Genomic DNA, 27,748 nt, shown 5'->3' with positions numbered 1-27,748 from the left:
ATTGCTGAAGGGAGCTTGGACCCCATTTTACGACGCTGCTTGCCACCGTTCTTAAGTGAATCCCAGCGGGCAGTTCAACGAATCACACGGTGCTTAAGTCAACCTGGCTTCCTGCTTGTCAGAAGGTCGCAAAAGAGCATCACGGGAGCCCGGGAGGCTGCGACCGTCATAAATAGGAGTCGGTTGCCGAGCGTCTGAATTTTTATCACGTAACCTCGGGAGGCTGCGACCGTCGTAAATACGAGTCGGTTGCCGAGCGTCTGAATTTTTATCATGTAACCTCGGGACGCCGCGACCGTCATAAGTACGAGTCGGTTGCCGAGCGTCTGAATTTTTATCACGTAACCTTGGGACGCCGCGGCCGTCGTAAATACGAGTCGGTTGTCGGGCGTCTGAATTCTGATCACGTGACACACACACACACACCGGGGAGGGACGCTGCAACGGTCTTCTGTCACTTTTCTTGTCGTAACTTTAAAACGGTCATTAAACGAACGGTTATAATTCGAGGAGTACCTGGGCTGTAGACCCCCGAATGCCTTTCCAACCCCCAATTTTTTCATCCCGGCAGAGGCAAATGTGGAGTTGTACGATTGTGCGACATTTTTTTTTTAACAAAGCACTTACCGACGCCAAATAGTTCTGTCTCCAGTTGCGACGACAACCCCAGTTTATCCGCCGGCCGTGCAAGACCTCGAAGGCGGCCACTTTGGCCTTGATTTGGCCCATCTCCGACGGAGGGATGTTGGTCACCAGCTGCCTGGCTCGCCACCTGTAGACGCACAACGGCAACGCACCGAGGTGGGGGGGGGAGGGTGTTAGAAGTCGTCCTCGATTTACAACGCTTCACTTAGTGACCGGTCAAAAGTGGCCGTGGCCCTGACGAAAGGGACTAGGGACTTTTTTTTTTTTACGACCGTGCCAGCGTCCCCCCCCCCTCCCGGATCGAAACTGAGATGGTCGAGAACTTCAAATGCTTTAAGAGGGGAGGACTTCAACTCCCAGAATCCCCCAGCCGGCATGTTTTAAGAGGGGAGGACTTCCATTCCCAGAATCCCCCAGCCGGCAAGCTTTAAGAGGGGAGGACTTCCACTCCCAGAATCCCTCAGCCGGCGTGCTTTAAGAGGGGAGGATGTCATCTCCCAGAATCCCCCAGCCGACACGCTTTAAGAGAGGCTGACTTCAACTCCCAGAATCCCCCAGCTGGCACGCTTTAAGAGAGGCTGACTTCAACTCCCAGAATCCCCCAGCCGGTGTTCTTTAAGAGGGGAGGACTTCCACTTCCAGAATCCCTCAGCCGGCACGCTTTAAGAGGGGAGGACTTCATCTCCCAGAATCCCCCAGCCGGCACGCTTTAAGAGAGGCTGACTTCAACTCCCAGAATCCCCCAGCCGGTGTGCTTTAAGAGGGGAGGACTTCCATTCCCAGAATCCCCCAGCTGGCAAGCTTTAAGAGAGGCTGACTTCAACTCCCAGAATCCCCCAGCCGGCACGCTTTAAGAGAGGCTGACTTCAACTCCCAGAATCCCCCAGCCGGCACGCTTTAAGAGAGGCTGACTTCAACTCCCAGAATCCCCCAGCCGGCACGCTTTAAGAGGATACAGGCTGGGGAATTCTGGGATTTACCTGCAAAAGATGCCTTGGCTGATCTCCTGGAACTGGGCCAGCACAGCTGGAGGCTCAGGCCATACCACGCTTTTGCCGTAGTCGGCCATGTTGCGCACCCCTTGGAAACGTCCTACCAGCTCCAGCAGGTACGACCTCACTTTGTGACGCTTGTAGTAGGCCATGACGGCGTAGATGGCGCGCAGGTACCGGCACCGCCTGCGGGCGAGGGCTCCTCTCCAGACCTGGGTGTAAGAGGCACGTCGGAATCCGGACTCGCAACACGGGAACACAAAATTTTAACTCCGTTGAGGACCACCACAGTCCGGTGACCTGCTACGTTGCCCTCTTTCTGACAACGCAACTGCCGCACAAACCACATCAGGAGGACACAGACAAGGGCCTTTTAACCCTCCCACTTGTAAAGGCGGTCCTCGTGTTACGACTGCCACCGTAATCTGTCGCCACTTAAGTCAAGTTTGCCCTGGTTTATGACCCATCTTGCCATACTCGTTAAGCGGTGCGGGGGGTTAAACGAGGCCCGCGGTCGCTCAGCGAATCGGGCTTTCCCCCTTGACTGGGTTTGTCAGAAGATTGCCGAAGGGGATCGCGCAAACCCAGGAAACCGCGACGGTCGTAAGCACGAGTCGGCTGCCAAGTGTCTGGATTTCAACCACGTGGCCATAGGGATGCTTCAACCGCCGTTAAGTGGGACAAACGGTCCCAACTCTCCTTTTTCAGAGCTGTTGTAACTTTGAACTGGTCACTATAAGCGCACCGTTGTAAGTTGAGGACTACCTTTACCTATAAGGACATCGTAAACCGCCAACTGCCGGCAACGTGGTTATATACTGAGCGTTAAGCCAGGATTCGTAGTTTTCCTTCGCAAGACTGTTGCATAGGCCTTTCCACTGCCGTCGTAACTTTGAACTGGTCACTATAAATGCACCGTTGTAAGTTGAGGACTATCTTTAGCTATGAGGACACCGGAAACCGGTGGCTGCCGGTAACATGATTATACCGAGCATTAAGCCAGGATTCATAGTTTTCGTTTGCAAGACTGTTGCATAGGTTTTTCCACTGCCGTTGTGACTTTGTATGGTCACTATAAATGCACCGTTGTAAGTTGAGGACTATCTTTAGCTATGAGGTCATCAGAAACCGGCGGCTGCCAGTAACGTTGTTATATACCGAGCGTTAAGCCAGGATTTGTAGTTTTCCTTCGCAAGACTGTTGCATAGGTCTTTCCATGGCTGTCGGAACTTTGAACGGTCACTTTAGGAATGTTGTCAATCAAGGACCACGGCGGAATTCCAACAGTTTCGTTTGGGGACGCTAAATGTGCGGTACGGCGCCCATTTTTTGGATCGGGTTCTCATTGGAACGAGAGGACGAGACACCCGCCTTTCCCACCAACTGCTGACCACAAACCAGTGGTGGGGTTCAGCCAGTTCACACCACTTCGGCAGAACCCGTAGCTAAATTTTGCTGCGTTCGGAGAACCGGCTTAATGCACACAGCTTCCGGAAGTCCAGTCTAGGCCTCGGGGGTCTGAAGGAGGCCTCCCAGGCCTAGAACGGCCTGCCGTAGGTGCGTGGATACAACTTCCAGTGGGCTGTTCTAGGCCTCGGAGGCCTGGAGGAGGCCTTCCAGGCTTAGAATGGCCCGCCGGAAGGACATGGATGCCACTTTTTGAAAGCCTGTTCTAGGCCTCGGAGGCCGGGAGGAGGCATCCCAGGCCTAGAACAGCCTGCCGGAAGTGCATGGATGCCACTTCCAGAAGTCTGCTGTGGGCCTCGGAGGCCTGGAGGAGGCCTTCCAGGCTTAGAACAACCTGCCGGAAGGGCATGGCTGCCACTTCCAGAAGTCTGTTCTAGGCCTCGGAGGCCTGGAGGAAGCCCTCCAGGCTTAGAACAGCCCGCTGGAAGTGCATGGATGCCACTCCCAGAAGTCTGCTGTGGGCCTCGGAGGCCTGGAGGAGGCCTCCCAGGCCTAGAACAGCCTGCCGGAAGTGCATGGGCGCCACTTCCGGAAGTCTGTTCTAGGCCTCAGAGGTCCAGGCCGGCATGCCAAGAAGAGAACCGGTTGTTCCGGTATTTGAATCCCACCGCTTGCCCGCCGTTGGTACCTTCTGCAACAACAGCACAATGATGGGGATCAGGTTGGCCCGCTCCTGCTCCAGGGCAAACAAGGTGCGCGGCGTCCGTATGAAGATCTTGGTTTGCCCGTACGCCACGTCGTCCTGGAAGCCGTGTTGCTCCATCAGGGCTTGGGTGGCTGCGGCGTCCGAGGCCATGAGGTGGTTGGGCCAGGTGTATTCGCACGTCATTTTGTACCTGGGCAGGGGAGCGGGGAAGAGAAGAAGAAGAAGAAGAAGGTCTGAGAGTTGGGCCTGCTTTGACCGGCATGCAGAGGGCCTTCGGAAGACCCTCGGAGGTTCTGCGGCGCAAAGTCGACGGGCCCGTTGCCACCCCGGAACACGAAGCTCCGGTATTTCCTCCTGCGAGGAATCGTGCCTCCGTTTTGACCTTTCTCGCCGTTGCAAAAGGAGGACTGTGGGTCTTTGGTGCCCTCTGAGCTTGCTTATTGTTGTGCCGACATCTCATGACCCATCTAGATAACATCATCAATACTAGAAGAGAGTGTGGTTAACAATGAGGTGATTTACGATGAGGGGGATTACGAGGCCCACCAGATTTCCCGGCTGCATCCGGCACCTTCCTCCCCCTGTTCAGCGAAGGGCCAAAGACCCCGAGGGCACCAGAGACGCTGCCGAAGAGAACACCCGGGTCTTTTCTTCCTTCCGGAAGCGTGCAAAGACTTTGCCGTCAAACCTACCGGAGCAAGAAACGGTGGTACGGTTGCCTGTAGGCAAAGCCGGCCCTTCGGACCCGCACGTTCTCCAGCAAGCCCAGATAGGACACTTGGTGACGGCAACGTTCCTCGTCGAACAGCAACGGGGACTTGTGATCGTTGGGCTTGATGCAACGGACGTAGTAGGGCTCCTGTGGAGAAAAGGAGCGTGTGCGGAGTTAGGAGGGGACCCATCTCACGACTCCAGTTTGCCCCGTTGGCTGAAATGGCGTTGCTGGTTGGAAATCAGATCAAGTTTCCTCGGGCGACACTAGAACCGGGTAGGTCTTGCTAAGTGCGATAGGTAGCCCTCGTCTTACCACCCCAAACCTCCATTGCTAAGCAAGGCATTTGTTAAGTGGCGGTTGTCCCATTTGCAACCTTCCCTGCCGTGAATCCCTGCCATTGTGAGTCACACCGTTGCGTCTTCCCACTGACTTTCCGATGAGATGATCGGCAAAGGGGAGCAGGGGACTGCAGGGACACCGCCACCGTCATAAACACGAGACAGTTGCCCAGCGTCTGAATTTGGATGATGATGAAACGGTCCTAAGTGTGAAAAACGGTCCTAAGTCCCTTTTTCCCCCGTGCCGTTGTAACTTGAAACAGGCACTGTGAACGGTCGTAAGTCGAGGACCACCGATATAGCTGTGCTTTCATAAATGAGACGTTAATGCTAGGGGCAGTCCTCGACTTAACGGCCATATTCGTTTAGTGATTGTTCCAAGTTTACCATGGCCTTGAAAAATGTGATTGACAACCGGTCCTCGGGCTTATGACTATTGTCGCGTTCTCACGATCGCATGATCCAGCATGTGTTTACGGCGGTTGCCGTATTCCGGGGGGGTGTCATGCGATCCCCTTTTTGCGGGTTACTCATTGCCCGGCCTCAGTGATTCACTTAACAATTGATTGCCCGAAAGGTTATAAAACGAAGCAAAACTCGCTTAGCAACGGAAATTTTGGGGCTCAGTTGGTGGCTATAAATCAAGGACAACCTGTAAAAACTTGCCAACAGCCAGAAAGAGTGTGTTTGTGTCACTTCAGCTGATGTCTAGTCTCCGATATATCGACTTTTGCAAGATTTTGGAGCCTTAAATGCTTCGGCTCTTGCTTTGTATTGATGGAGGCGTTGCATAATGAAACCTTTAAAACTAACCGTAATCTCCATCTAAGTGTGGCTTATTTATAGCACACCGGTCCTGCACAAGCCGCCATCTGGCAGGCCTCTAATTTTAGCTGCCAGCGCAGCTGAAAATAGACGGGCGACAGTCGCAGCTCCCACCCCATCCGGAGTTCCTCCTTCTCCAACCGGAAAAGAGCCCCAGATGTTGGCTTGTCCCTGACTCCCTCTTCAAAAGCACAGTTCAGAAGACTGGGGGATTCTGGGAGTTGAAGCCCGCCATCTTAAAATTGGCCACGGTTGAGGAACATCAAAGGAGTACCTGAGATACTTTGGAAGGTGTCGACGGAGCCGTGGTGGGATTCAAATACCTGGACAACCGGTTCTCTTATTGGATGCAGGCCTGGGCCTCCGAGGCCTAGAACGGCCTTCTGGAAGCGGCATTCACGCACTTCCGGCGGGCTGTTCTAGTCCTGGGAGGCCTCCTCCAGGCCTCCCAGGCCTAGAACAGTCTTCTGGAAGTGGCATCCATGCACTTCTGGCAGGCCGTTCTAAGCCTGGAAGTGCTCCTCCAGGCCTCTGAGGCCCACCGCAGACTTCTGGAAGTGGCATCCATGCACTTCCGGCGGGCCATTCTAAGCTTGGAAGGCCTCCTCCAGGCCTCCGAGGCCTAGAACAGACTTCTGGAAATGGCATCCACCCACTTCCGACAGGCCGTTCTAGGCCTGGGAGGCCTCCTCCAGACCTCCGAGGCCCACACTGGACTTCCGGAAGCTCTGTGCATTAAGCTGGCTCTCCCAACTCGGCAAAATTTAGCTACCGCTTCTGCCGAACTGGTGCGAACCAGCTGAATCCAACCACTGCTACTGAGGCTTGTTAGGCCCAGTCTCTCTCTTTCAGAGTCCTGTTCATAGGACTGGGGAATTCTGGGAGTTGAAGTCCACCATCTTAAAAATGGCCACGGTTGAGAAACATAGAAGGAAGGCCTGAGATACTTGGGAAGGTGTCAATGGAGCAGCGGTGGGATTCAAATACCTGAACAACCGATTCTCTTATTGAATGCAGGCCTGGGCCTCCAAGGCCTAGAACAGCCTCCCAGAAGTGGCAACCACGCACTTCCAGCGGGCTGTTCTAGGCCTGGGACACCTCCTCCAGGCCTCTGAGGCCTAGAACTGACTTCTGGAACTGGCATCCATGCACATCTGGCAGGCCGTTCTAGGCCTGGGAGGCCTCCTCCAGACCTCCGAGGCCTACACAGGACTTCCGGAAGCACTGTGCATTAAGCCCGTTCTCGGAACTCGGCAAAACATAGCTACCGGTTTTGCCGAACTGGTGCGAACCGGCTGAATCCAACCACTGCTACTGAGTCTTGTTAGGCCCAGTCTCTCTCTTTCAGAGCTCCGTTGATAGGACTGAGGAATTCTGGGAGTTGAAGTCCAGCGTTTTAAGATTGCCAAGGTTGAGGGGCCTAGAAGGAGGATCTGAGACAGTTGGGAAGGTGTCTACTGAAGTCCCCGCCCCCAATACGCCAGTCCCTCATTTTGGAGCCCCCTTCCCAGAACCCGGGAATTCTGGGAGTTGAAAACCCACCACCTTAAAGTTGCCAACACTGAGGAACACAGGAGGACATGAGACACTTGGGAAGGTGTCTACTAGGTTCCCCCCCCGCCCCCGTTTCCCCGTTTGCCCCAGACTCCTTTTTTTTTGGATCCGGGTTCACAAGACTGGGGAATCCTGGGAGTTGAAGTCCACCCTGTCTGCAGGTGGGCCAGGTTGAGGGACCTCGAAGGAAGATCTCAGATCCTTGGGAAGGTGTCTACTGAGGCTGGTTAGGCCCAGAGTCCTGTTCCTAGGACTGGGGGATTCTGGGAGTTGAAGTCCACCTGTCTTTCGATTGACCAGCTCGAGGGACACGGTCAGAGAAGGAGGACACTGCTTGCCCCAGTCTCTCCTTTTGGGATCCGTCTGCAGAGGACTGGGGGATTCTGGGACTTGAAGTCCACCCTCTTAACCTTGCCGAGGGTTGAGGGACCTCGAAGGAAGATCTCAGATCCTGGGGAAGGTGTCTACTGAGGCTTGTTAGGCCCAGAGTCCTGTTCCTAGGACTGGGGGATTCTGGGACTTGAAGTCCACCCTCTTAACCTTGCCGAGGGTTGAGGGACCTCGGAGGAGGATCTCAGACACGTGGGAAGGTGTCCACCGAGGTTCCCCGGTGCTTTGTTAGCCCCAGTCTCCCTCTTTCAGAGCCCCTGCTCTCAAGACGAGGGAATTCTGGGACTTGAAGTCCACCCATGTTTAGGAGGCCGAAGGATGAGCCTCAGGCTTGGCTACTCGAAGCTGGGCGGACTTCAACTCTACCGTCCACCGGCTTCGCCTCGACTGTCCACCGACGCGACGGCCTCGGTCTCTTGTTTGGGGAAGCCCCGGTTCCCAGGTCCTAGGGGAATTCTGGGAGTTGAAGTCCGCCCGTCTCCAGGTCGCCAAGGCTGAGGAGCACTAGAAGAGCAGGGAGATCTCCTCCGGGGACCTACCTTGGAAGCTAGGTTGTCCACCAAGGCCACGATGGAGTTCTTGAAGAGGGTGGCCGCCGTCAGGGGGCGCTTGGTCACTTCCGTGATGCTCTGCTTGCCTTCCGGCCACATCTCCCGGAGGAGGGGGTCTGCGCTGGGAAAAGACGGAAGGAGGAGGAGGGTCAAAAAAGTCAAGATGGCGACCGGGAGGAAAGGATCAGGGTTGAAAAGCCGGGGGAGGGGGGTTATTTTCCCCCGAGGACCGCGGGGAGTTTGAAATCGCCTCCGAGGGACGATTCGGGGCCCTGCCTTTTCCCGTCGGGGTGTGTGTGTGTGTGTGTGCGTGTGCTGGCTCAGCACGATGGGAGTTGTAGTCCGAGGCCTTTGGAGGCCGGCGGTTCCCTGAGCGGACTTGACGCCGAGTTCGGGGAAGGCCGTTCAAAAACAAAACGAAAGAAAAGAGAAGAAAAGAAAAAGGACAGACGAACGCTGGCAATCCTCGCCGAAGTTCGTTGAGGGACCGTTCGAAGTTACGACGGCCCTGAAAAAAAACCCCTCTTAGGACCGTTGTGCACAGTTACAAATCGCCGTCGCAAGGGACCCTAGCGGAATAAACAAGAGTGAGAAAGGGACCTGGGAGGTCGTCTAGTCCAACCCCCTGCTCAAGCAGGAGAGCCTTGCAGATTCACAGAATAACAGAGTTGGAAGGGACCTGGGAGGTCATCTAGTCCAACCCCATGCTCAAGCGGGAGAGCCTTGCAAAATCACAGAATAATAGGGTTGGAAGGGACCTCGGAGGTCATCTAGTCCAACCCCCTGCTCAACCGGGAGACTCTAACAGAATCATAGAATAACAAGAGTTGGAAGGGAACTGGGAGGTCATCTAGTCCAACCCCCTGCTCAAGCGGGAGAGCCTTGCAAAAATCACAGAATAATAGGGTTGGAAGGGACCCTGGAGGTCATCTAGTCCAACCCCCTTCTCAAGCGGGAGAGCCTTGCAAAATCACAGAATAATAGGGTTGGAAGGGACCTCGGAGGTCATCTAGTCCAACCCCCTGGTCAAGCAGGACAGCCTTGCAGAATCACGGAATAATAGGGTTGGAAGGGACCCTGGAGGTCATCTAGTCCAACCCCCTGGTCAAGCGGGACAGCCTTGCAGAATCACAGAATAATAGGGTTGGAAGGGAGCTGGGAGGTTATCTAGTCCAACCCCCTGCTCAACCGGGAGACTCTAACAGAATCATAGAATAACAAGAGTTGGAAGGGAACTGGGAGGTCATCTAGTCCAACCCCCTGCTCAAGCGGGAGAGCCTTGCAAAAATCACAGAATAATAGGGTTGGAAGGGACCCTGGAGGTCATCTAGTCCAACCCCCTTCTCAAGCGGGAGAGCCTTGCAAAATCACAGAATAATAGGGTTGGAAGGGACCTCGGAGGTCATCTAGTCCAACCCCCTGGTCAAGCGGGACAGCCTTGCAGAATCACGGAATAATAGGGTTGGAAGGGACCCTGGAGGTCATCTAGTCCAACCCCCTGCTCAAGCGGGACAGCCTTGCAGAATCACAGAATAATAGGGTTGGAAGGGAGCTGGGAGGTCATCTAGTCCAACCCCCTGCTCAATCGGGAGACTCTAACAGAATCATAGAATAACAAGAGTTGGAAGGGACCTTGGAGGTCATCTAGTCCAACCCCTACTGAAGCGGGAGAGCCTTGCAAAATCACAGAATAATAGGGTTGGAAGGGACCTCGGAGGTCATCTAGTCCAACCCCCTGCTCGGGCAGGAAACCTTATTGTACCATTCGCTACAAACAGCTGCCCAGTCTCATCCCGACGGGATGGAACCCCCAACCTCTGGAGGGAAGCCATCCCACTGGTTACACGTAAACCTCGTTTAGTGACCATTTGAAATGGTTCTGAAAAAAGAAATACGACCGTTTTTCACACTTAACGACTTTTGCAGCATCCCCACGGTCACGGGGACCCACGCTCGGTGACCGACTCCCCTTTATGACCCCTCAGGGGGGGTTCACGCTCTCCCCTTTTACGACCGCCGGAGCAGCCAAACCCATGGGGGAACCCACGTTCGCTTAACGACCGTGTGACTTATGGAACCCTTTTTTGGGGACCTTCTGACAAACCGAGTTAACCGGGGGTGGGTGGTGGGGGGGGAAGAAGCCAGACTGACTGAAGAACTGCAGTGTTAGAGGGAAAGGGAGGCACATCAAACGGGGCAAACCTCGCTGAGCAGCTGTCTCGCTTAGCGACCGAAATGTCTGGGGGGGCTGTATTGCGGTCGTACGTCGAGGACCCTCGGCGCCCTGAGGCCGATGGTCAAACTGTCTACTTATCTGTTGATCCATTTAATTGTCCTGTACACCGCCCCGCGTCCTTCGGGAGAGGGGCGGTATATAAATCCAAATAATAAATAAATAAATAAATAAATAAATAAATAAATAAATAAATAAATAAATAAATAATAAATAAATAAATAAATAATTTCTTCAGAAATGTAAACGGCTGAGGTGGCTTATACGGGGGGAAAAAATTATTTATTTATTTATTTATTTATTTATTTAATTAGATTTGTATACCGAGTTAAATGTGCAAAGGTAAGGAAGTTTTGAGAAAAATCTTCACCAGTTAAGAATATCCAGAATTTGGTGGGAGAAATAAACTAAAGAAATAAACTACCGTAAGGCATAAGTGATTTATGGTTTTTTTTTAACAAAACCGATCAAATATATATATATATTTAAAAAAAAACAACCCCAAACAAATTGTCGACTTAAAATCAGTTTTTTTGGGTTTTTTTTTGTTTTTTTTGTTTTTGAAATCCAGAGTTCTCCCACGGCCTCAGTCCGACGTACCTGTTGAACATCAGTCGCTTGAAATCCTGGAACAGGAAATCCTTGTTCTTGTCTAGGAATCCTTCCACGGAATATCTGAAATGCGGATTCAGATATGCTAGTGAGCGGGATAGAGCCATCTTGCGCAAGCTCAAATCAGTCAAAGGACAGCTTTTTTGGCAAAAACTGAACGTTTTTGCCAAAGGGATCCCTTTAGTGTGGGTGGACTTCGACTCCCAGAATCCCTCAGCCGGCGTGGATGGATCGATTCCCGAAATTCCCCAGCCACCGTGCTTTAAGACGGGTGGACTTCGACTCCCAGAATCCCCCAGCCACCATGGATGGATCGGTTCCCAGAATTCCCCAGCCAACATGCTTTAAGAGGGGTGGACTTCGACTCCCAGAATCCCCCAGCCAGCATGGATGGATCGGTTCCTAGAATTCCCCAGCCAGTGTAGATGGATCGATTCCCGGAATTCCCCAGCCACCGTGCTTTAAGAGAGGTGGACTTCAACTCCCAGAATCCCCCAGCCAGCATGGATGGATTGGTTCCCGGAATTCCCCAGCCAGCATCGATGGATCAATTCCCGGAATTCCCCAGTCACCATGCTTTAAGAGGGGTGGACTTCAACTCCCAGAATCCCCCAGCCAGCATGGATGGATCGGTTCCCAGAATCCCCCAGCCAGCATGGATGGATCGATTCCCGGAATTCCCCAGCCAACATGCTTTAAGAGAGGCAGACTTCAACTCCCAGAATCCCCCAGCCAGCATGGATGGATCGGTTCCCGGAATTCCCCAGCCAGGGTAGATGGATCGATTCCCAGAATTCCCCAGCCACCATGCTATAAGAGGGGTGGACTTCAACTCCCAGAATTCCCCAACACCCAGCATGCTTCTCCATCCAGAAAAAAAGGGAAGTAAGGGAAAACGACGAAGGAAAAACACTCACGTAACGTCCCCTGCGTAATGCTTGATCCGGAAATCCCGTCCGTACTCCATGGATTTCTCGGCGGAATTGAGCTGTGGGAAGACGCAAGCACAAAATCGTTCAAGGTCGGGTTGTGTGGCTTGCTCAAGTCCATTTGTTCTCAAGTGAGGAAGCCGTCAACAGCCAACAAAAAAAGGGGGGCTTGCGTACACCGGAGTCACTTACCGACCACGTGGTCGTAAAATCGAGTCAGGTCATGTGATCGGCCACTGAACGAACGCCCCCAAGGTAGGACCAAATTGCCAAATCCAACTGTAGTCATAAATCAAGGGTTACCTGCGGCTGTGGGATTCGAATACCGGAACGACGGGTTCTATTATGTGATGCAGGCCTGGGCCTCCGAGGCCTAGAAGGGACTTCCGGAAGTGGCATCCACGCACTTCCTGTGGGCTGTTAAAGGCCTGGGAGGCCCGGGCCTGCGTCACATAATAGAACCCGTCATTCAGGTATTCTAATACCTGAATGACGTGTTCTATTATGTGACGCAGGCCTGGGCCTCCGAGGCCTAGAACGGACTTCTGGAAGTGGCATCCACGCACTTCCTGCGGGCTGTTTTAGGCCTGGGAGGCCCAGGCCTGCTTCACATAATAGAACCCGTCGTTCAGGTATTCGAATACCTGAATGACGGGTTCTATTATGTGATGCAGGCCTGGGCCTCCGAGGCCTAGAACGGACTTCCGGAAGTGGCATCCACGCACTTCCTGTGGGCTGTTCTAAGCCTGGGAGGCCTCCTCTAGGCCTCCGAGGCCTAGAATGGGCTTCCAGAAGTGGTATCCATGCAGTTCTGGAGGGCCGTTCTAGGTTTGGGAGGCCTCCGAGGCCTAGACTGGACTTCCAGAGGCCAGCCGGTTCTCCAAATTCAGGTCAATTTAGCTACCGGTTCTCCCGAACCGGTGCAAACCGGCTGAATCCCAGCACTGGTTACCTGTCATTTTTTATGTTTTATCCCTTTGCTTTACAAAGGAAAAATTCAAGAGCAAAACCCTGAAGAACTTTACAAATCCGCCTATTCTAATAAAAATATTAAGAAATTGAGAGCTATATATTATTGGTTTTTTAAACGCAATCTTAATTTCTCTGTTTTCCCCATGGATGTGAACAACTGCATTCGGTGACACCATTTGTGCGGCAAAAGAAAGGACAACAGTGAATTTTTGTCTAAAGCTAAAGCTAAAGGGACGCGGTGGCTCAGCGGGTTAGGACGGCAGTTTGGCGGGTCGGCAGTTTGGCGGGTCGAATCCCGAGTGCCGAGTAGCAGAGTGAGCGCCTGTTACTCGTCCCAGCTTCTGCCAACCTAGCAGTTCGGAAGCACATAAAAATGCAAGTAGAAAAATAGGGACCACTACGGTGAGAAGGTAACAGCGTTCCGTGCGCCTTTGGCGTCTAGTCATGCTGGCCACATGACCACGGAGACGTCCTCGGAGAAGCGCCGGCTCTACGGCTTTGAAACGGAGATGAGCACTGGCCCCTAGAGTTGGAAACGACTAGCACGCATGTGCAGGGGAACCTTTACCTTTACCTAAAGCTAAATAAATCTAGAGGACCGCTTTCTGAAAGCTTTATAATAACGTGTGGTCAACTGACGACCATTCATTTAGGGACTGCTCAAAGTTAAAAAGGCACTGAAAAAAAACATGACTTATGACTAGCCCTCGCACGTATGACCATTGCAGCATTCCCCGCAAACATGTGATTAAATTGGGACACTTAGTCACCAGCATGTATGTACAATAGTTGCAACATCTCGAGGTCGCATGATCGCCGTTTGCAACCTTCCCAGCTGGCTTCCGACAAGCAAAGTCAATTGAGGAAGCTGGTTTCACTTAATGACGGTGCGACTCCCTTAACAACAGCAGCGATTCACTGAATCACAATGTGAGTCGGGTGACTCCCTTAAAAACCGCCTTGCTTAGTAAGAGAGACTCTGGCCCATGTTGTCGTCGTAAGTCGAGGACTGTCTGTCCTCTCCCTATGTTTGCCCTGCGTTTGAACCCCATTGTTGCTTTCTTTAAATTTGAGAATTTCCCACGCTGCTACACTGTCACCCAGATTATTCAGGAAAAACGAAAACGAAAAACGTCCCTCCGTGATTGCCAAATTTTGTTCCTCATATCTGGCACCGGCGGAAAAGGATTCTCAGATTATCTTCGTTACGGGGTATTACTCCGATGATCCTCTTACCTTCTTGCTGGTATAATGGGGGTGTTTGCCAAGCCTGGCATCCATGGTCTCCAAGAAAAGGGCATCGGTGACTTTCCCCACGGTCAAGCATGCTTCGTCCAGTATCGCGATGACACCCTTGTGCGGCTCTTCTACCAGATCGACGATGATTTGATTGTCAAAATATTCAATCTGTCAAAAGAAGGCAGAGGTGCTGCTTGGCAAGGGAAGGTAAAGCAGATTTTTTTTTCAAACTTGGCTGCTTTAAAGTATGTGGACTACACCTCCCAGAATTCCCCAGCCAAAACATGCTGGCTGGGGAATTCTGGAGCTGAGGTTCACACTTCTTAAAAGTTGTACAGGTTGAGAAAGGCCACTCTAGAGTGTGTGAGATTTGAAAACCCAGTTACGGGTAGTCCTTGACTTACAAGCTTTCATTTAATGACCATTCCAAGTTACGACAGGGGTGGGGGGAAAAAGGGCTGCTGGCCAGTCCTTGACTTACAACCGTTCGTTTAATGATGACTCAAAGTTGTAACAATGCCGATCAAAAGGGACTTAGGATCATGCCTCGGACTCAGAACTGTTGCTGAGTCAACTGGGGAAAACGGGACGTGCTTAAGGCCTGCGTGATTCACTTAACTGTGGCAAAAAAGTCACAAAACAGGACGATTCGCTTAATGACCGGATCGCTTAGTGATGGAAATTCCAGTCCCAATTTGCGATCTGAAGTCTTAGGACTAACTGTAACACTGCAGTTTCGATTGCAATGGTTCTTCCTTCCTTCTCCTGTTATACAGACAAAAGTAACTTCCGATCGAAAACAACTTTGGATGGGTTTTGGCGGGCCGCATCAACGTTTAAGGCGGGGGTCTCCAACCTATGGACTATGGCTCAATACCGGTCTGTGGCCTCTTGGCCACTGGGCGGCGTAAGTCGCCTGGCCATTCGGCAGGTGGGCAGCAGTGCAAGCCTTGTGCGGGGGGGGGGCAGCGGTGTGACATCACCACGAGCCTGGTGTCATTGTCGCCACAAGCCTCCCTCCGGCACCGACGTCGCGGAGAGCCTCAAGGGCATACTCGTAGCTCCGCTTGCACGGCGTACACGCTCGCGGCCTGCTTGCGTGCACATGCTCACGTTTGCCCCTGTGCGCATAAGGCACCCGCCCCTCTCTTTCCCACCGGGACTCCAACTGGGGAAGGTTTTAAGGGACTCACGTGCTGCCATTCTATCCCCTCGCGCTGGTACTCCTGCTGTTCCTGCTGGAGGATTAGCTCGATAAACAGCTGCTGCAGCTTCTCGTTGCAGTAGTTGATGCAGAACTGCTCGAAGCTGGAAGAAGAGACGTCGGAAGGGACTTGAGGGACTTTTTGACAAAAGTCCCTCAAGTCCCTGTCCAGCCACAGGAAACCCTCGTTGAATGACCGTTCGCTGAACCAGCGATCCAAATTACGGCATACTCAAAGAAAGTGAAGATCAGACAGATTCCCGTAGGGACTCGACTTATAACCACCCACTAAGTCTCAAATTTCTGTCGCTAAGCAGGATGGCTATTGAGTTTTGCCCCGTTTGACGATCGTTCTGGCCCCAGTTGTTACGTGAATCGCTGCAATTGTGAACCTAGTAAGATGGTCGTTAAATGAATCTGGCATTCCCCGTTGATGTGGTTTGTTGGAAAGGCCGCAAAAGGGGAGTCGCATGTCCCCGGGACACTGCAACCGTCATAAATATGAGTCGGTTGCCAAGCATCTGAATTGTGATCAATTGTTGTAAGGGTGAAAAACGGTCATAAGCCCATTTTTTTGCGGTGCCGTCATAACTTCACACCGTCACTAAAGGAACAGCCATGAGCCGAGGATGTCCTGTAAAGACACCACAGCATTACACAATCCCGTGCCGTACAGTTGGCAATGGCTCATTTCACCACCGGTTGCAGGTTCCCACGGTTACATGACCGGGATTTGCAACCATTTTTGCCAGTTTTGGGGCAGTTTCCAGCAAAAAAACGGTCATTTTGGAGAGAACAGATTCACGTAACAACCGAGCGGTTCGCTTAACAGCCACGTCATTCACTTAACGACCGTGGGGACTCGCTATAAGGATCACAACACAGTCCCAAAATTGAGGTCGGCCAGCGATGGCCCATTTATCAGCGACCGACGACCCAAAATTCCGACCCCAATTCTGGTCATTAAGCAAGGACTCCTGATCCAGAGAATTCTCCTGCAGTCTTCTACCTGTTGTTGTCGAAAATCTCAAAGCCATAAATGTCCAAGACCCCGATGACCGTATTTTTGCCGTGGACTCGCGGGTCGTAGTTCTTGACCTCGATGGTGGCGTTGATGCGGTTGACGATCCAACAGAACAGCCGCTCGTAAATAGCCTGCGTAGACAAAAGACGGGGACAAAACCGACCGGTCGTCGTACTGGGGAGGAATCGAGTTGAATGATGTACAACGTCGCCTGTTTAAGACGCAGCGGAGTCAACACACAGATCGAGGAAGCAGAAGTGTTGGCATTTCAGAGCTAGATTGGTGCCGTGAGGAAGGAACCAGGCCAGAAAGTGGGAGACGGTGAGTTCTAGTCCCACCTTAGGCATGAAAGCCAGCTGGGTGACTTTGGGCCAATCGCCAGGAGACAGTGAGTTCTAGTCCCGCCTTAGGCATGAAAGCCAACTGGGTGACTTTGGGCCAATTGCCAGGAGACGGTGAGTTCTAGTCCCGCCTTAGGCATGAAAGGCAGCTGGGTGACTTTGGGCTAATCGCCAGGAGACGGTGAGTTCTAGTCCCGCCTTAGGCATGAAAGCCAGCTGGGTGGCTTTGGGCCAATCACCAGGAGACGGTGAGTTCTAGTCCCGCCTTAGGCATGAAAGCCAGCTGGGTGACTTTGTGCCAATCGCCAGGAGACGATGAGTTCTAGTCCCGCCTTAGGCATGAAAGCCAACTGGGTGACTTTGGGCCAATCGCCAGGAGATGGTGAGTTCTAGTCCTGCCTTAGGCATGAAAGCCAACTGGGTGACTTTGGGCCAATCGCCAGGAGACGGTGAGTTCTAGTCCCGCCTTAGGCATGAAAGCCAACTGGGTGACTTTGGGCCAATCGCCAGGAGACGGTGAGTTCTAATCCCACCTGACACGGAAGCGAATTAGGTGACTTTGGGGAAGTCCTCATCTCTCAGCCCAACCTACCTCACAGGGGAGTTGTGAGGAAAATAAGAGGGGGAAGGAACTTTAGATATGTTTTCCACCTTGAATCATTTATAAACATGATTAAAAAGGAGGGATATGGAAAAAATAATAAGAATAAAATAAAATAACGGTAAAAATTAAGTCAAATAATAAAATAAAGTCAGATTAAATGAAAAGAAGAGAGATTAAAAAGAGAAATGAAAGAAGAAACAAAACGAAGTAAGATGAAAAAAGAGCCAGATTAAAAAATAAACGACATAACGAAGGAAAATAAAAGCAAAATGGCATGACATGAAATGAAGATTAAACAAATCCATGAAATAACAAGGTAAAGAAAAAGAAAATAAAATGAAATTCAGACGAATGAATAAGGAAACCAAATGATAAGTTAAAACGAAAACGGAAATAAAAAGAAAATGAAGGTAAAGGAAAGAATAAATAAAGTGAAATAAAATGAAATGAAATAAAACTTCAATAAATGAATGAATAAAACGATGATCAGCAAAGTAAATTGAAAATGAAATAAAAGAAACAAAGAAAATAATAAAGAAAACGAAAATAAATTCAATTAAATTTAAATAAAACAAGTAAGTAAAAGAAAAGCAAAATGAATAAGTCAAGGAAAAGGAAATGAAATTTAAATCAATAAAACAAGTACAACAAAAATGAAATAAAATAAAACAATAAAATACAATACAATAATAAAATAAAATAAATACAATAAAATAATATAATATAATACAATACAATAAAATAAAATAATACAATAAAATAAATAAAATAAAATAAATAAAATATAGATAAATGTAAAGTGAAATAAAATGAAATGAAATAAAACTTCAATAAATGAATGAATAAAACGATCAGCAAAGTAAATTGAAAATGAAATAAAAGAAATAAAGAAAATAATAAAGAAAATGAAAATAAATTCAATTAAATTTAAATAAAACAAGTAAAAGAAAAGAAAAATGAAACAAAATTAAATTAAATTAAAGACATAAAATAATAAGTCGAGGAAAAGGAAAGGAAATTTAAATCAATAAATAAAACAAGCACAACGAAAATGAAATAAAATAAAATAAAATAATACAATACAATAAAATACAATAATAAAATAAAGTACAATAAAATAAATACAATAAAATAAAATAACACAATACAATAAAATAATACAATACAGTAAAATAAAATAATAAAATAAAAGAAATAAAATAAAATAAAGATAGATAGATAGTGTAAAGTGAAATAAAATAAAATGAAATAAAACTTCAATAAATGAATGAATAAAACGATCAGCAAAGTAAATTGAAAATGAAATAAAAGAAATAAAGAAAATAATAAAGAAAATGAAAATAAATTAAATTTAAATAAAACAAGTAAAAGAAAAGAAAAATGAAACAAATTACATTAAATTAAAACAAAGACATAAAATAATCAGTCGAGGAAAAGGAAAGGAAATTTAAATCAATAAAACAAGTACAACAAAAATGAAATAAAATAAAACAATAAAATACAATACAATAATAAAATAAAATAAAATAAATACAATGCAGTAAAATAATACAATACAGTAAAATCAAATAATACAATACAATAAATAAAATAAAATAAATAAAATAAAATATAGATAGATAGATAGATAGATAGATAGATAGATAGATAGATAGATAGATAGATAGATAGTGTAAAGGGAAATAAAATGAAAATGAAATTTTAAAAAACCAAACCAAATATCTGTTTATTCCTGAGATCTCTATATCCAGGTCCATTCTCTTACATTCCGAGGAAAACAAGCATTCCTGCCTAAGATCCGAAGAAGGCAGTTGCGCCGCCAGGTCAACATCCACCCGAAACCCCCATCAGACCACGGAAGGTTTTGTATCTAGCCGAATCTCGGCGTTACCTTGGCGCAGGCATCTCGTGCGTAATTGGCCTCAGCGTAACTGTGGCCTTTTTGGATCACCTCGCCACCGCCCGTAGCCACCGTCCTGTTTAGGAGCGTGCTGAGGAGGCTCTCCATCTCGGTCGAAGTCAACTCCGCAAGGTAGGAGGCCATTTGTGGGTCCTCAACGGCCACCTCGTCGCCGGAGCAGGTGAAATTCACGTTGCCCTGAAAAGTCAGTGGTCACAAGGATCCATCAGATGTCAAAGACGGGTCGTCCTTGATCCAAAACATCCCAATGGAGCGGCTTTCAAAGTTCTTGGGGGCGTCTTGCGGTGTGCGGGCGAGCGCTGCCGAGAACCGACGCCACACCGGAAGTCAGCACGCCCGGACGCTTGTGATGGACGGCTCGTCTGCTTTTTCGTAAGGTTTCACAGTAGACTTCCAAAGTGAGGGTCGAATCAGACTCCGTAAACTTCGCTAGCCGTACTCCTTTGGCGTCTTTCACATTTGCTGGGATTTTTCTATGTCACCACTTCCCGCCAAATGTGATGATGCCAAAGGAGTACGGCTAGCGAAGTGTATGGAGTCTGGTTCGACCCTCACTTCGGAAGTCTACTTTGAAACGTTATGAAAAAGCAGACGAGCCATCCATCACAAGCGTTGGGACATGCCAACTTCTGGTGTGGCATCGGTTCGCGACAATGCTCGCCCGCACACCGTTAGACCGCACCCAAGAACTTTTGAAGTAGTTCTGTTGGGACGTTTTTGATCACACACACACACACACACACACACACACACACCATACCCCAAGTTTGGCACCAAGCGATGACTGTTAAGGAATTTTAAACCTTATTACCAGAAAGTTATGTTCCATTCATTCACATGATGTCGGTTTATTGACCCTAGCCCATCTTGAAGGGCGGGCCGGTAAAATATCAAAACAATGTCATTTACCAAGTGTAAAATGGCTGCCAGGATCTTTTGCACGGAATCGATCTCTTCAGGAGTAAAACCGATCACTTTCATGGCATCCAGGACGGATTGATAGCTGGCTTTCTCACTGTCCAAAGACTTGGGAGGGCAGAAGGTGCAAGGCCAATCAATGGAGAACAACCCAAGGGGTAAAATAAAAACAAGAATTAATCAGGGGGGAGGGCTTGAATTTTCACCCTACTTATGAACCACTTTACACTTAGGGCTCGATCGTGGAATAACTGTACACAATCTGCCTGTTCATAAGATCTTCCAATAAACTTGATTTTCTTTGGTTTCCCCCACTCACTTTGGGACAATCCACGCTTCTCTGCTTCTTCTTACGACCGGAAGGACAACTTGCCCCAGATTAAACTGTGTTTTACTTACCCTGTCATTACTATCGCCCTCCTTGGTAAACCTGTAGGCCGTTGGGTCTCCAACCAGGTGGAGAGATTTCAGCTTAGCGTCCGAGGCACCGAGAAGCAACTGGGGGAGGAAAACAAAATCAAAATCAAATAATAATTTGATAGTCTTCGACGTACGATGATTCGTTTAGGGACGACGACGCTGATTCGTGGGTCCTCCAGGAGGGGAAGTCAACTCACCTGATAGAAGGCATGGAAGTTCCTCTCCCCAGGTTGCTGCTCGAGGACCCGCGACTGCAAGAGAAGGAGAACGTGAGGACGTCAACTGGAGGACCTGGGTGGAGAGATAGCTTGGTGGCATCCTACCAGACGGAGCAGCTATAGTAACCCCTGGATAGGAGAACCACTTTCTGAGCGTCTAATTTGGGAGTTGAAGTCCACCTCTTGTAAAGCATGCGGGCTGGGGGATTCTGAGAGTGGAAGTCCTCTCCTCTTAAAGCATGTCAGCTGGGGGATTCTGGGAGTGGAAGTCCTCTCCTCTTAAAGCATGCCTGCTGGGGTATTCTGGGAGTCGTAGTTCACCCATGTTAAAGCAGGCTGGCTGGGAATTCTGGGAGTTGAAGTCCACCCTTCTTAAGGTATATTGTCTGGGGGATTCTGGGAGTGGAAGTCCTCTCCTCTTAAAGCATGCCTGCTGGGGGATTCTGGGAGTTGTAGTCCACCCATCTTAAAGCAGGCTGGCTGGGGAATTCTGGGAGTGGAAGTCCTCTCCTCTTAAAGCGTGCCTGCTGGGGGATTCTGGGAGTTGAAGTCCACCCCTCTTGAGGCATATTGTCTGGGAGATTCTGGGACTTGGAATCCACGTGTCTTTAAGCATGCCTGGCTGGGGGATTCTGGGAGTTGAAGTCCACTCCTCTTAAAGCTTTCCGGCTGGGTAATTCTGGGAGTGGAAGTCCTCCCTTCTTAAGGCATATTGTCTGGGAGATTCTGGGAGTTGGAATCCACGCATCTTTAAGCATGCTGGCTGAGGGATTCTGGGAGTTGAAGTCCACCCCTTTTGAAGCTGTCCAGTTTGAAAAAACCCCTGGGCTCCGTTCTTCAGTTTCTCGACAAACCGAGCGATTGCGAGTCCTTAATTGTGAGACGTCCCCGTTTCTCCTCCGTAAATGCAGGTATTTAGATGACCCCCTGTGTTGGACTTGACCCCCCGAAAAAAACCTCCCGTTTTAACACACACGCACACGCACACACACACACACACACACACACACACACACCCTTACCTTTTCCAACAAGTAGTTGCTGATGTGTCCTCCGGTGGGGTCCCCCTTGAAGTCAAAATTGATGTCCATGTATTTGCCGAAGCGGCTGGAATTGTCGTTGCGGCTGGTCTTGGCGTTGCCGAAGGCCTCCAGGACGCCGTTGGATTTGAGCAGGACGTTTTTGACCCTGCAAAAAGGTGGAAGAAACGCAAAAAAAAGAGACTGACTTGGGGCGGGGGGGTGGGTGGGCAGGTTGCCTTCACGGGGGGTGGGGGTGAGGGCTTAGGGCTCTTCCTGCCCCCCCTCTCCTCAGTGAAGCCCCCCCCCCCGGGCTTTTTCAAACCCCTTTCTCTTTGCCCGGCCTACCTCGCAGGCTTGTTAGGAAGAAGATGTAAAGGGGTGGGTGGATCAGATATCGCTTTTATTTCATGCATTCCCAGGCCTTGTGTGGTGGTTTGTGAGCTGAGCAATTGTGAGACTGGCTGGGGGATTCTGGGAGTGGAAGTCCTCCCCTCCTAAAGCGTTGTTGCTGGGGGATTCTGGGACTGGAAGTCCAGCCCTCTTAAAGCATGCCGGCTGGGGGATTCTGGGAATGGAAGCCCTCCCCTCTTAAAGCAGGCCGGCTGGGGGATTCTGGGAGTGGAAGTCCTCCCCTCTTAAAGCATGCCTGCTGGGGGATTCTGGGAGTTGAAGTCTACAATTCTTAAAGGATGCCGGTTGGGGGATTCTGGGAGTGGAAGCCCTCCCCTCTTAAAGCAGGCCGGCTGGGAGATTCTGGGAGTGGAAGTCCTCCTCTCTTAAAGCAGGCCGGCTGGGGGATTCTGGGAGTTGAAATCCTCCCCTCTTAAAGCAGGCCGGCTGGGGGATTCTGGGAGTGGAAGTCCTCCCCTCTTAAAGCATGCCTGCTGGGGGATTCTGGGAGTGGAAGCCCTCCCCTCTTAAAGCAGGCTGGCTGGGGGATTCTGGGAGTTGAAATCCTCCCCTCTTAAAGCAGGCCGGCTGGGGGATTCTGGGAGTTGAAGTCTACACTTCTTAAAGGATGCCGGTTGGGGGATTCTGGGAGTGGAAGCCCTCCCCTCTTAAAGCAGGCCGGCTGGGGGATTCTGGGAGTTGAAGTGTACACTTCTTAAAGCATGCCTGCTGGGGGATTCTGGGTGTTGAAGTCTACAGTTCTTAAAGCATGCTGGTTGGGGGATTCTGGGAGCTGAAGTCCTCCCCTCTTAAAGGATGCCAGTTGGGGGATTCTGGGATTCGAAGTCCACAGTCTTAAAATTGCCAAAGTTGAGACACAGATGGATGGATAGCTATTAATTCTATCCAGTTAGTCTTTGCCTTACGACCCCAGCGGGCTGCAAAATTTCATTGCAAAGTGAGACGTTTGTTAAGTGAGTTTTGCCCTGTGTTACGACTTCTCTTCCCACCCTTCTTAAGTGAATCCCTGCAGCTATTAAAGGAGACTTCACAGCGTTGTGAAGTGAAGCTGAATTCCCCCTTGCTTGTCAGAAGGTCACAAAAGGGGATCACTTAACACTGCGACCGTCGTAAATATGAGTCAGTTGCCGAGCGTCTGAATTTGGATCATGTGACCCCGGGATGCTGCGACCGTCATAAATATGAGTCGGTGGCCGAGTGTCTGAATTCTGACCATGTGTCCCCGGGACGCTTCGACCATCATAAATGCGAGTTGGTTGCCCAGCGTCTGAAGTTTGATCATAAGGGTGGAAACGGGTCCTAACGCCCTTTGTTCGGCGCCGCTGTTCCTTCGGAGGGTCGCTCAACGAAACGGTCGCGAGTCGAGGACTCTCGGGACTTGGCTTACCTTTCCACTTCGGCCCGCTGGCTCGGATTGGTGATGGCAGCGATGTACTGCATGATGTACTTGCTGGCTTCCGTTTTGCCGGCGCCGCTCTCTCCTAAACGAGACCGAGAGAGAAGCCGGGGACCGTTTTTTTTTGGATCGCCGAAGTCGATCGCTGACCCACCGGGACGTCCGAGTCTCGGTGAGAAAAGAGGGTTGGGGGTGCTCTTGCGTGTTTGCGTGTCTGTACATTTGTGTGTTCTGCTTTGGCTCCCGCTTGGCGAGTCTTGATCGACACCGTGACGTCCCGTGGATGCAAGTTCCCCTCCGCCGCACGGGGAGATCTTTGTCCGGGACAATCGGATCTCCAGCGTGCTCCTTCACCTCACCGGGTGTCCCCATCACAACTCCACCCACCTTCTGTCACAGTTGTTCTCTCCTCCTCTTTCTTCCCCCCCCCCTTCCCAGCATTGTGGAGTGTGTGTAAGGGAGCTGGGTTTTGGGGTTGATGGGTGGATGATGGGGACGTGGGTGGCCGCTGAGCTTGGGGGTTTCCTTTGAGACGTTTCGCGACCCAGCTAGGGAACCTCATGAGTGTGAGGAGGAGGAGGAGGAGGAGGAGGAGGAGGAGGAGGAGGAGGAGGAGGAGGAAGACTATGGGGTCCATTGTGCTCTCTGAGCTTGGTGGTTTTTCTGCAGACGTTTCATGACCCAACTAGGTAACATCATCAGTGCTGGAAGGGAGAGGAGGAGGAGGAGGAGGAGGAGGAGGAGGAGGAGGAGGAGGAGGAGGAGGAGGAGGAGGAGGAAGGACTGGGGGGTCGTCGGTGCTCTCAGAGCTTGGTGGTTTTTCTGCAGACGTTTCATGACCCAACTAGGTAACATCATCAGTGCTGGAAGGGAGAGTAGTAGTAGTAGCAGTAGTAGTAGTAGTAGTAGTAGGACTGTGGGATTCTTGGTGCTTTCTGAGCTTGTTGGTTACTTGTAAACTTTTCTTTACCCAATTATGAATCATCGTCAGTGATTGGGATTGATGACGTTCCCTAGTTGGGTCACAAGATGTCTGCAAGGAAACCACCCAGCTCAGAGGGCACCAAGGACCCCACAGTCCTTCCTCCTCCTCCTCCTCCACCTCCTCCTCCTCCTCCTCGTGTTCCTCCTCCTCCTCCTCCCTTCTAGCCCTGATGACATTCCTTAGTTGGGTCCTGAAACGTCTGCAAGGAAACCACCCAGCTCAGTGAGCACCGAGGCCTAGAACAGACTTCTCAAGTGGCATCCCCGCACTTCCGGCAGGCTGTTCTAAGCCTGGAAGGCCTCCTCCAGGCCTCCGAGGCCTAGAACAGACTTCTGGAAGTGGCATCCACGCATTTTCGGCAGGCCGTTGTAAGCCTGGAAGGCCTCCTTCAGGCCTCCGAGGCCTAGAACAGACTTCTGGAAATGGCATCCACACACTTCCGGCAGGCCGTTCTAAGCCTGGCATCCACGCACTTCTGGAAGGCCGTTCTAAGCCTGGAAGGCCTCCTCCAAGCCTCCGAGGCCTAGAACAGACTTCTGGAAGTGGCATCCACCCACTTCTGGCAGGCCGTTGTAATCCTGGAAGGCCTCCTCCAGGCCTCCGAGGCCTAGAGCAGACTTCTGGAAGTGGCATCCACGCACTTCCGGCTGGCCGTTCTAAGCCTGGAAGGCCTCCTCCAGTCCTCCGAGGCCTAGAACAGACTTCCGGAAGTGGCATCCACGCACTTCCGGCAGGCCGTTCTAAGCCTGGAAGGCCTCCTCCAGGCCTCCGAGGCCTAGAACAGACTTCCGGAAGTGGCATCCACGCACTTCCGGCAGGCCGTTCTAAGCCTGGAAGGCCTCCTCCAGGCCTCCGAGGCCTAGAACAGACTTCTGGAAGTGGCATCCACGCACTTTCGGCAGGCCGTTCTAAGCCTGAAAGGCCTCCTCCAGGCCTCCGAGGCCTAGAACAGACTTCTGGAAGTGGCATCCACGCACTTCCGGCAGGCCGTTGTAAGCCTGGAAGGCCTCCTCCAGGCCTCCGAGGCCTAGAACAGACTTCTGGAAGTGGCATCCACGCACTTCCGGCAGGCCGTTCTAAGCCTGGAAGGCCTCCTCCAGGCCTCCGAGGCCTAGAACAGACGTCTGGAAGTGGCATCCACGCACTTCCGGCACGCCGTTCTAAGCCTGGAAGGCCTCCTCCAGGCCTCCGAGGCCTAAAACAGACGTCTGGAAGTGGCATCCACGCACTTCTGGCACGCCGTTCTAAGCCTGAAAGGCCTCCTCCAGGCCTCCGAGGCCTAGAACAGACGTCTGGAAGTGGCATCCACGCACTTCCGGCAGGCCGTTCTAAGCCTGGAAGGCCTCCTCCAGGCCTCCGAGGCCTAGAACAGACTTCTGGAAGTGGCATCCACGAACTGCCGGCAGGCCGTTCTAAGCCTGGAAGGCCTCCTCCAGGCCTCCGAGGCCTAGAACAGACGTCTGGAAGTGGCATCCACGCACTTCCGGCAGGCCGTTCTAAGCCTGGAAGGCCTCCTCCAGGCCTCCGAGGCCTAAAACAGACGTCTGGAAGTGGCATCCACGCACTTCCGGCACGCCGTTCTAAGCCTGGAAGGCCTCCTCCAGGCCTCCGAGGCCTAGAACAGACTTCCGGAAGTGGCATCCACGCAATTCCTCGGCCGGAATTCTGGAAGCCGCGTGCATTAAGTCGGTTCGCCGAAATGGGCCAAAACCTTAGCTACTGGCTGAATCGGCGTCAAGCCAACCCTCCGTCTCGACCGATCGACCCGGTTCTCTTGGACGGGGTCGAACTGGTGTTCCCCGGGGGGGGGGAGACGGGGTGGTGGTGGTGGAAGCCTACCTGAGATGACGATGCAGGTGTCCATGGCCCGCCTCTTCATGGCCTTGTAGGCCGCGTCGGCCACGGCGTAAAGGTGAGGCGGCCTTTCGTAGAGTTCCCGGCCCCGGTAATGCTCGATCATCTCCTTGCCGTAGAGCGAGAGGACTTTGTACGGGTTGACGGAGACCACCACTTCCCCGATGTAGGTGTAGATGCGTCCTTTCTCGAACCTGGCTCGGCGAGGAGACGGGGGTGGGTGGGGGTTGAGGGAACATCTCCAGAACGTGGGGACCGTCGGAGTTGAAGGATCGGAAGGGGGGTGGGTTGGGGTTAGGGTTGGTGGGGTGGGGTGGGGAGGGAACCCCAAAAGGCCCGGCCCCCTCCCCCTCGGGGACCAACGTTTCGAACGGTTGGGGGGAGTTTTTTGGGGGCTGGACCATCTTTTCTGCCAAGGCCTCCAAGGGATGGGCCCAGCCGCCGTCCCGTCCGGTGGCGGGCCGTTCCGCCGGCCGTTCGTCCTCCCGGTTCGGAAGTTTCTCCTTAGGTCCAGGTTGCTTCTCTGCCCGGTTGGGTTTCCATCCGTCGTTTCATCTCCTGGCCTCTGGGGCTTTGGGGGATAGGGGGACCCCCTTCCTTCCTTCCCTCCTTCCTCCTTTCTTGCCTTTCTCCTTCCTTCCTTCCTCCTTCCTTCTTTCCTTCCCTTCTCCCACCTCTTCGTCCTGTTTCTTCCTTCCTTCCCTCCCTTTCTTGCCTTTCTCCTTCCTTCCTTCCTTCTTTCCTTCCTTCCTTCCTTCCTTCCTTCCTTCCTTCCTTCCTCCCTTCCTTCCTTCCTTCCTTCCTTCCTTCCTTCCTTCCTTCCCTCCTTCCTTCCTTCCTTCCTTCCTTCCTTCCTTCCTTCCTTCCTTCCTTCTTTCCTTCCCTTCTCCCACCTCTTCGTCCTGTTTCTTCCTTCCATCCCTCCCTTTCTTTCTTGCCTTCCTTCCTCCCTTCCTTCCTTCCTCCCTTCCACCCCTTCGCACTGTTTCCTTCCTTCCTCCTTTCTTGCCTTTCTCCTTCCTTCCTTCCTCCTTCCTTCTTTCCTTCCCTTCTCCCCCCTCTTCGTACTGTTTCTTCCTTCCTTCCCTCCCTTCTTTCTTGCCTTTCTCCTTCCTTCCTTCCTTCCTTCCAACCCCATCTCACTGTTTCCTTCCTTCCTCCCTCCCTTCCTCCTTCCCTCCTTCTCCTCTTGCCTTTCTCTTTCCTTCCTTCCTCCCTCCCCCCTTCACACTTCCTTCCCTCCCTCCTTTTTTGCTTTTCTCCTTCCTTCCTTCCTCCCTCCCACCTCTTCATACTTTCCTTCCTTCCTTCCTTCCTTCCTT

The 27,748-nt window shown here is 51.2% G+C and overlaps 1 protein-coding gene and 1 long non-coding RNA gene across 4 annotated transcripts in view; one reads left to right on the top strand and one right to left on the bottom strand.

Annotated features, from left to right (window-relative positions):
* The window catches only part of LOC310650511 (unconventional myosin-Ig-like), a 33,695-nt gene that overhangs the window by 1,248 nt on the left and 4,699 nt on the right, over positions 1-27,748 (bottom strand). Inside the window, exons 2-18 of one of the 3 annotated variants that reach the window (XM_083380072.1) lie at positions 26,412-26,620; positions 23,579-23,672; positions 21,781-21,946; positions 20,738-20,791; positions 20,520-20,618; positions 20,112-20,228; positions 19,173-19,379; positions 16,322-16,467; positions 15,302-15,416; positions 14,106-14,276; positions 11,886-11,956; positions 10,957-11,031; positions 8,112-8,244; positions 4,443-4,609; positions 3,733-3,940; positions 1,626-1,849; positions 628-772 (exon numbers count right to left, since the gene is read on the bottom strand). In XM_083380072.1, coding sequence (XP_083236198.1) covers positions 628-772; positions 1,626-1,849; positions 3,733-3,940; positions 4,443-4,609; positions 8,112-8,244; positions 10,957-11,031; positions 11,886-11,956; positions 14,106-14,276; positions 15,302-15,416; positions 16,322-16,467; positions 19,173-19,379; positions 20,112-20,228; positions 20,520-20,618; positions 20,738-20,791; positions 21,781-21,946; positions 23,579-23,672; positions 26,412-26,620 — 2,401 coding nt within the window. Of the gene's footprint in view, positions 1-627; positions 773-1,625; positions 1,850-3,732; positions 3,941-4,442; positions 4,610-8,111; positions 8,245-10,956; positions 11,032-11,885; positions 11,957-14,105; positions 14,277-15,301; positions 15,417-16,321; positions 16,468-19,172; positions 19,380-20,111; positions 20,229-20,519; positions 20,619-20,737; positions 20,792-21,780; positions 21,947-23,578; positions 23,673-26,411; positions 27,541-27,748 lie in introns of those variants that run through there. The other 2 variants (XM_083380071.1, XR_014494388.1) reach the window with 2 other exon arrangements.
* On the top strand, positions 16,681-17,522 carry LOC310650516. The gene is made up of 2 exons (XR_014494394.1): positions 16,681-16,763; positions 17,231-17,522. It is a non-coding gene; the product is annotated as an uncharacterized lncRNA (long non-coding RNA).

This window comes from Vipera ursinii (assembly GCF_947247035.1).
Source record: "Vipera ursinii genome assembly, contig: SUPER_Z_unloc_3, whole genome shotgun sequence".
Classification (NCBI taxonomy): domain Eukaryota; kingdom Metazoa; phylum Chordata; class Lepidosauria; order Squamata; family Viperidae; genus Vipera; species Vipera ursinii.
The sequence above is the reverse complement of the archived record's forward strand: the minus strand, read 5'-3'. Positions and strand labels throughout refer to the sequence as shown.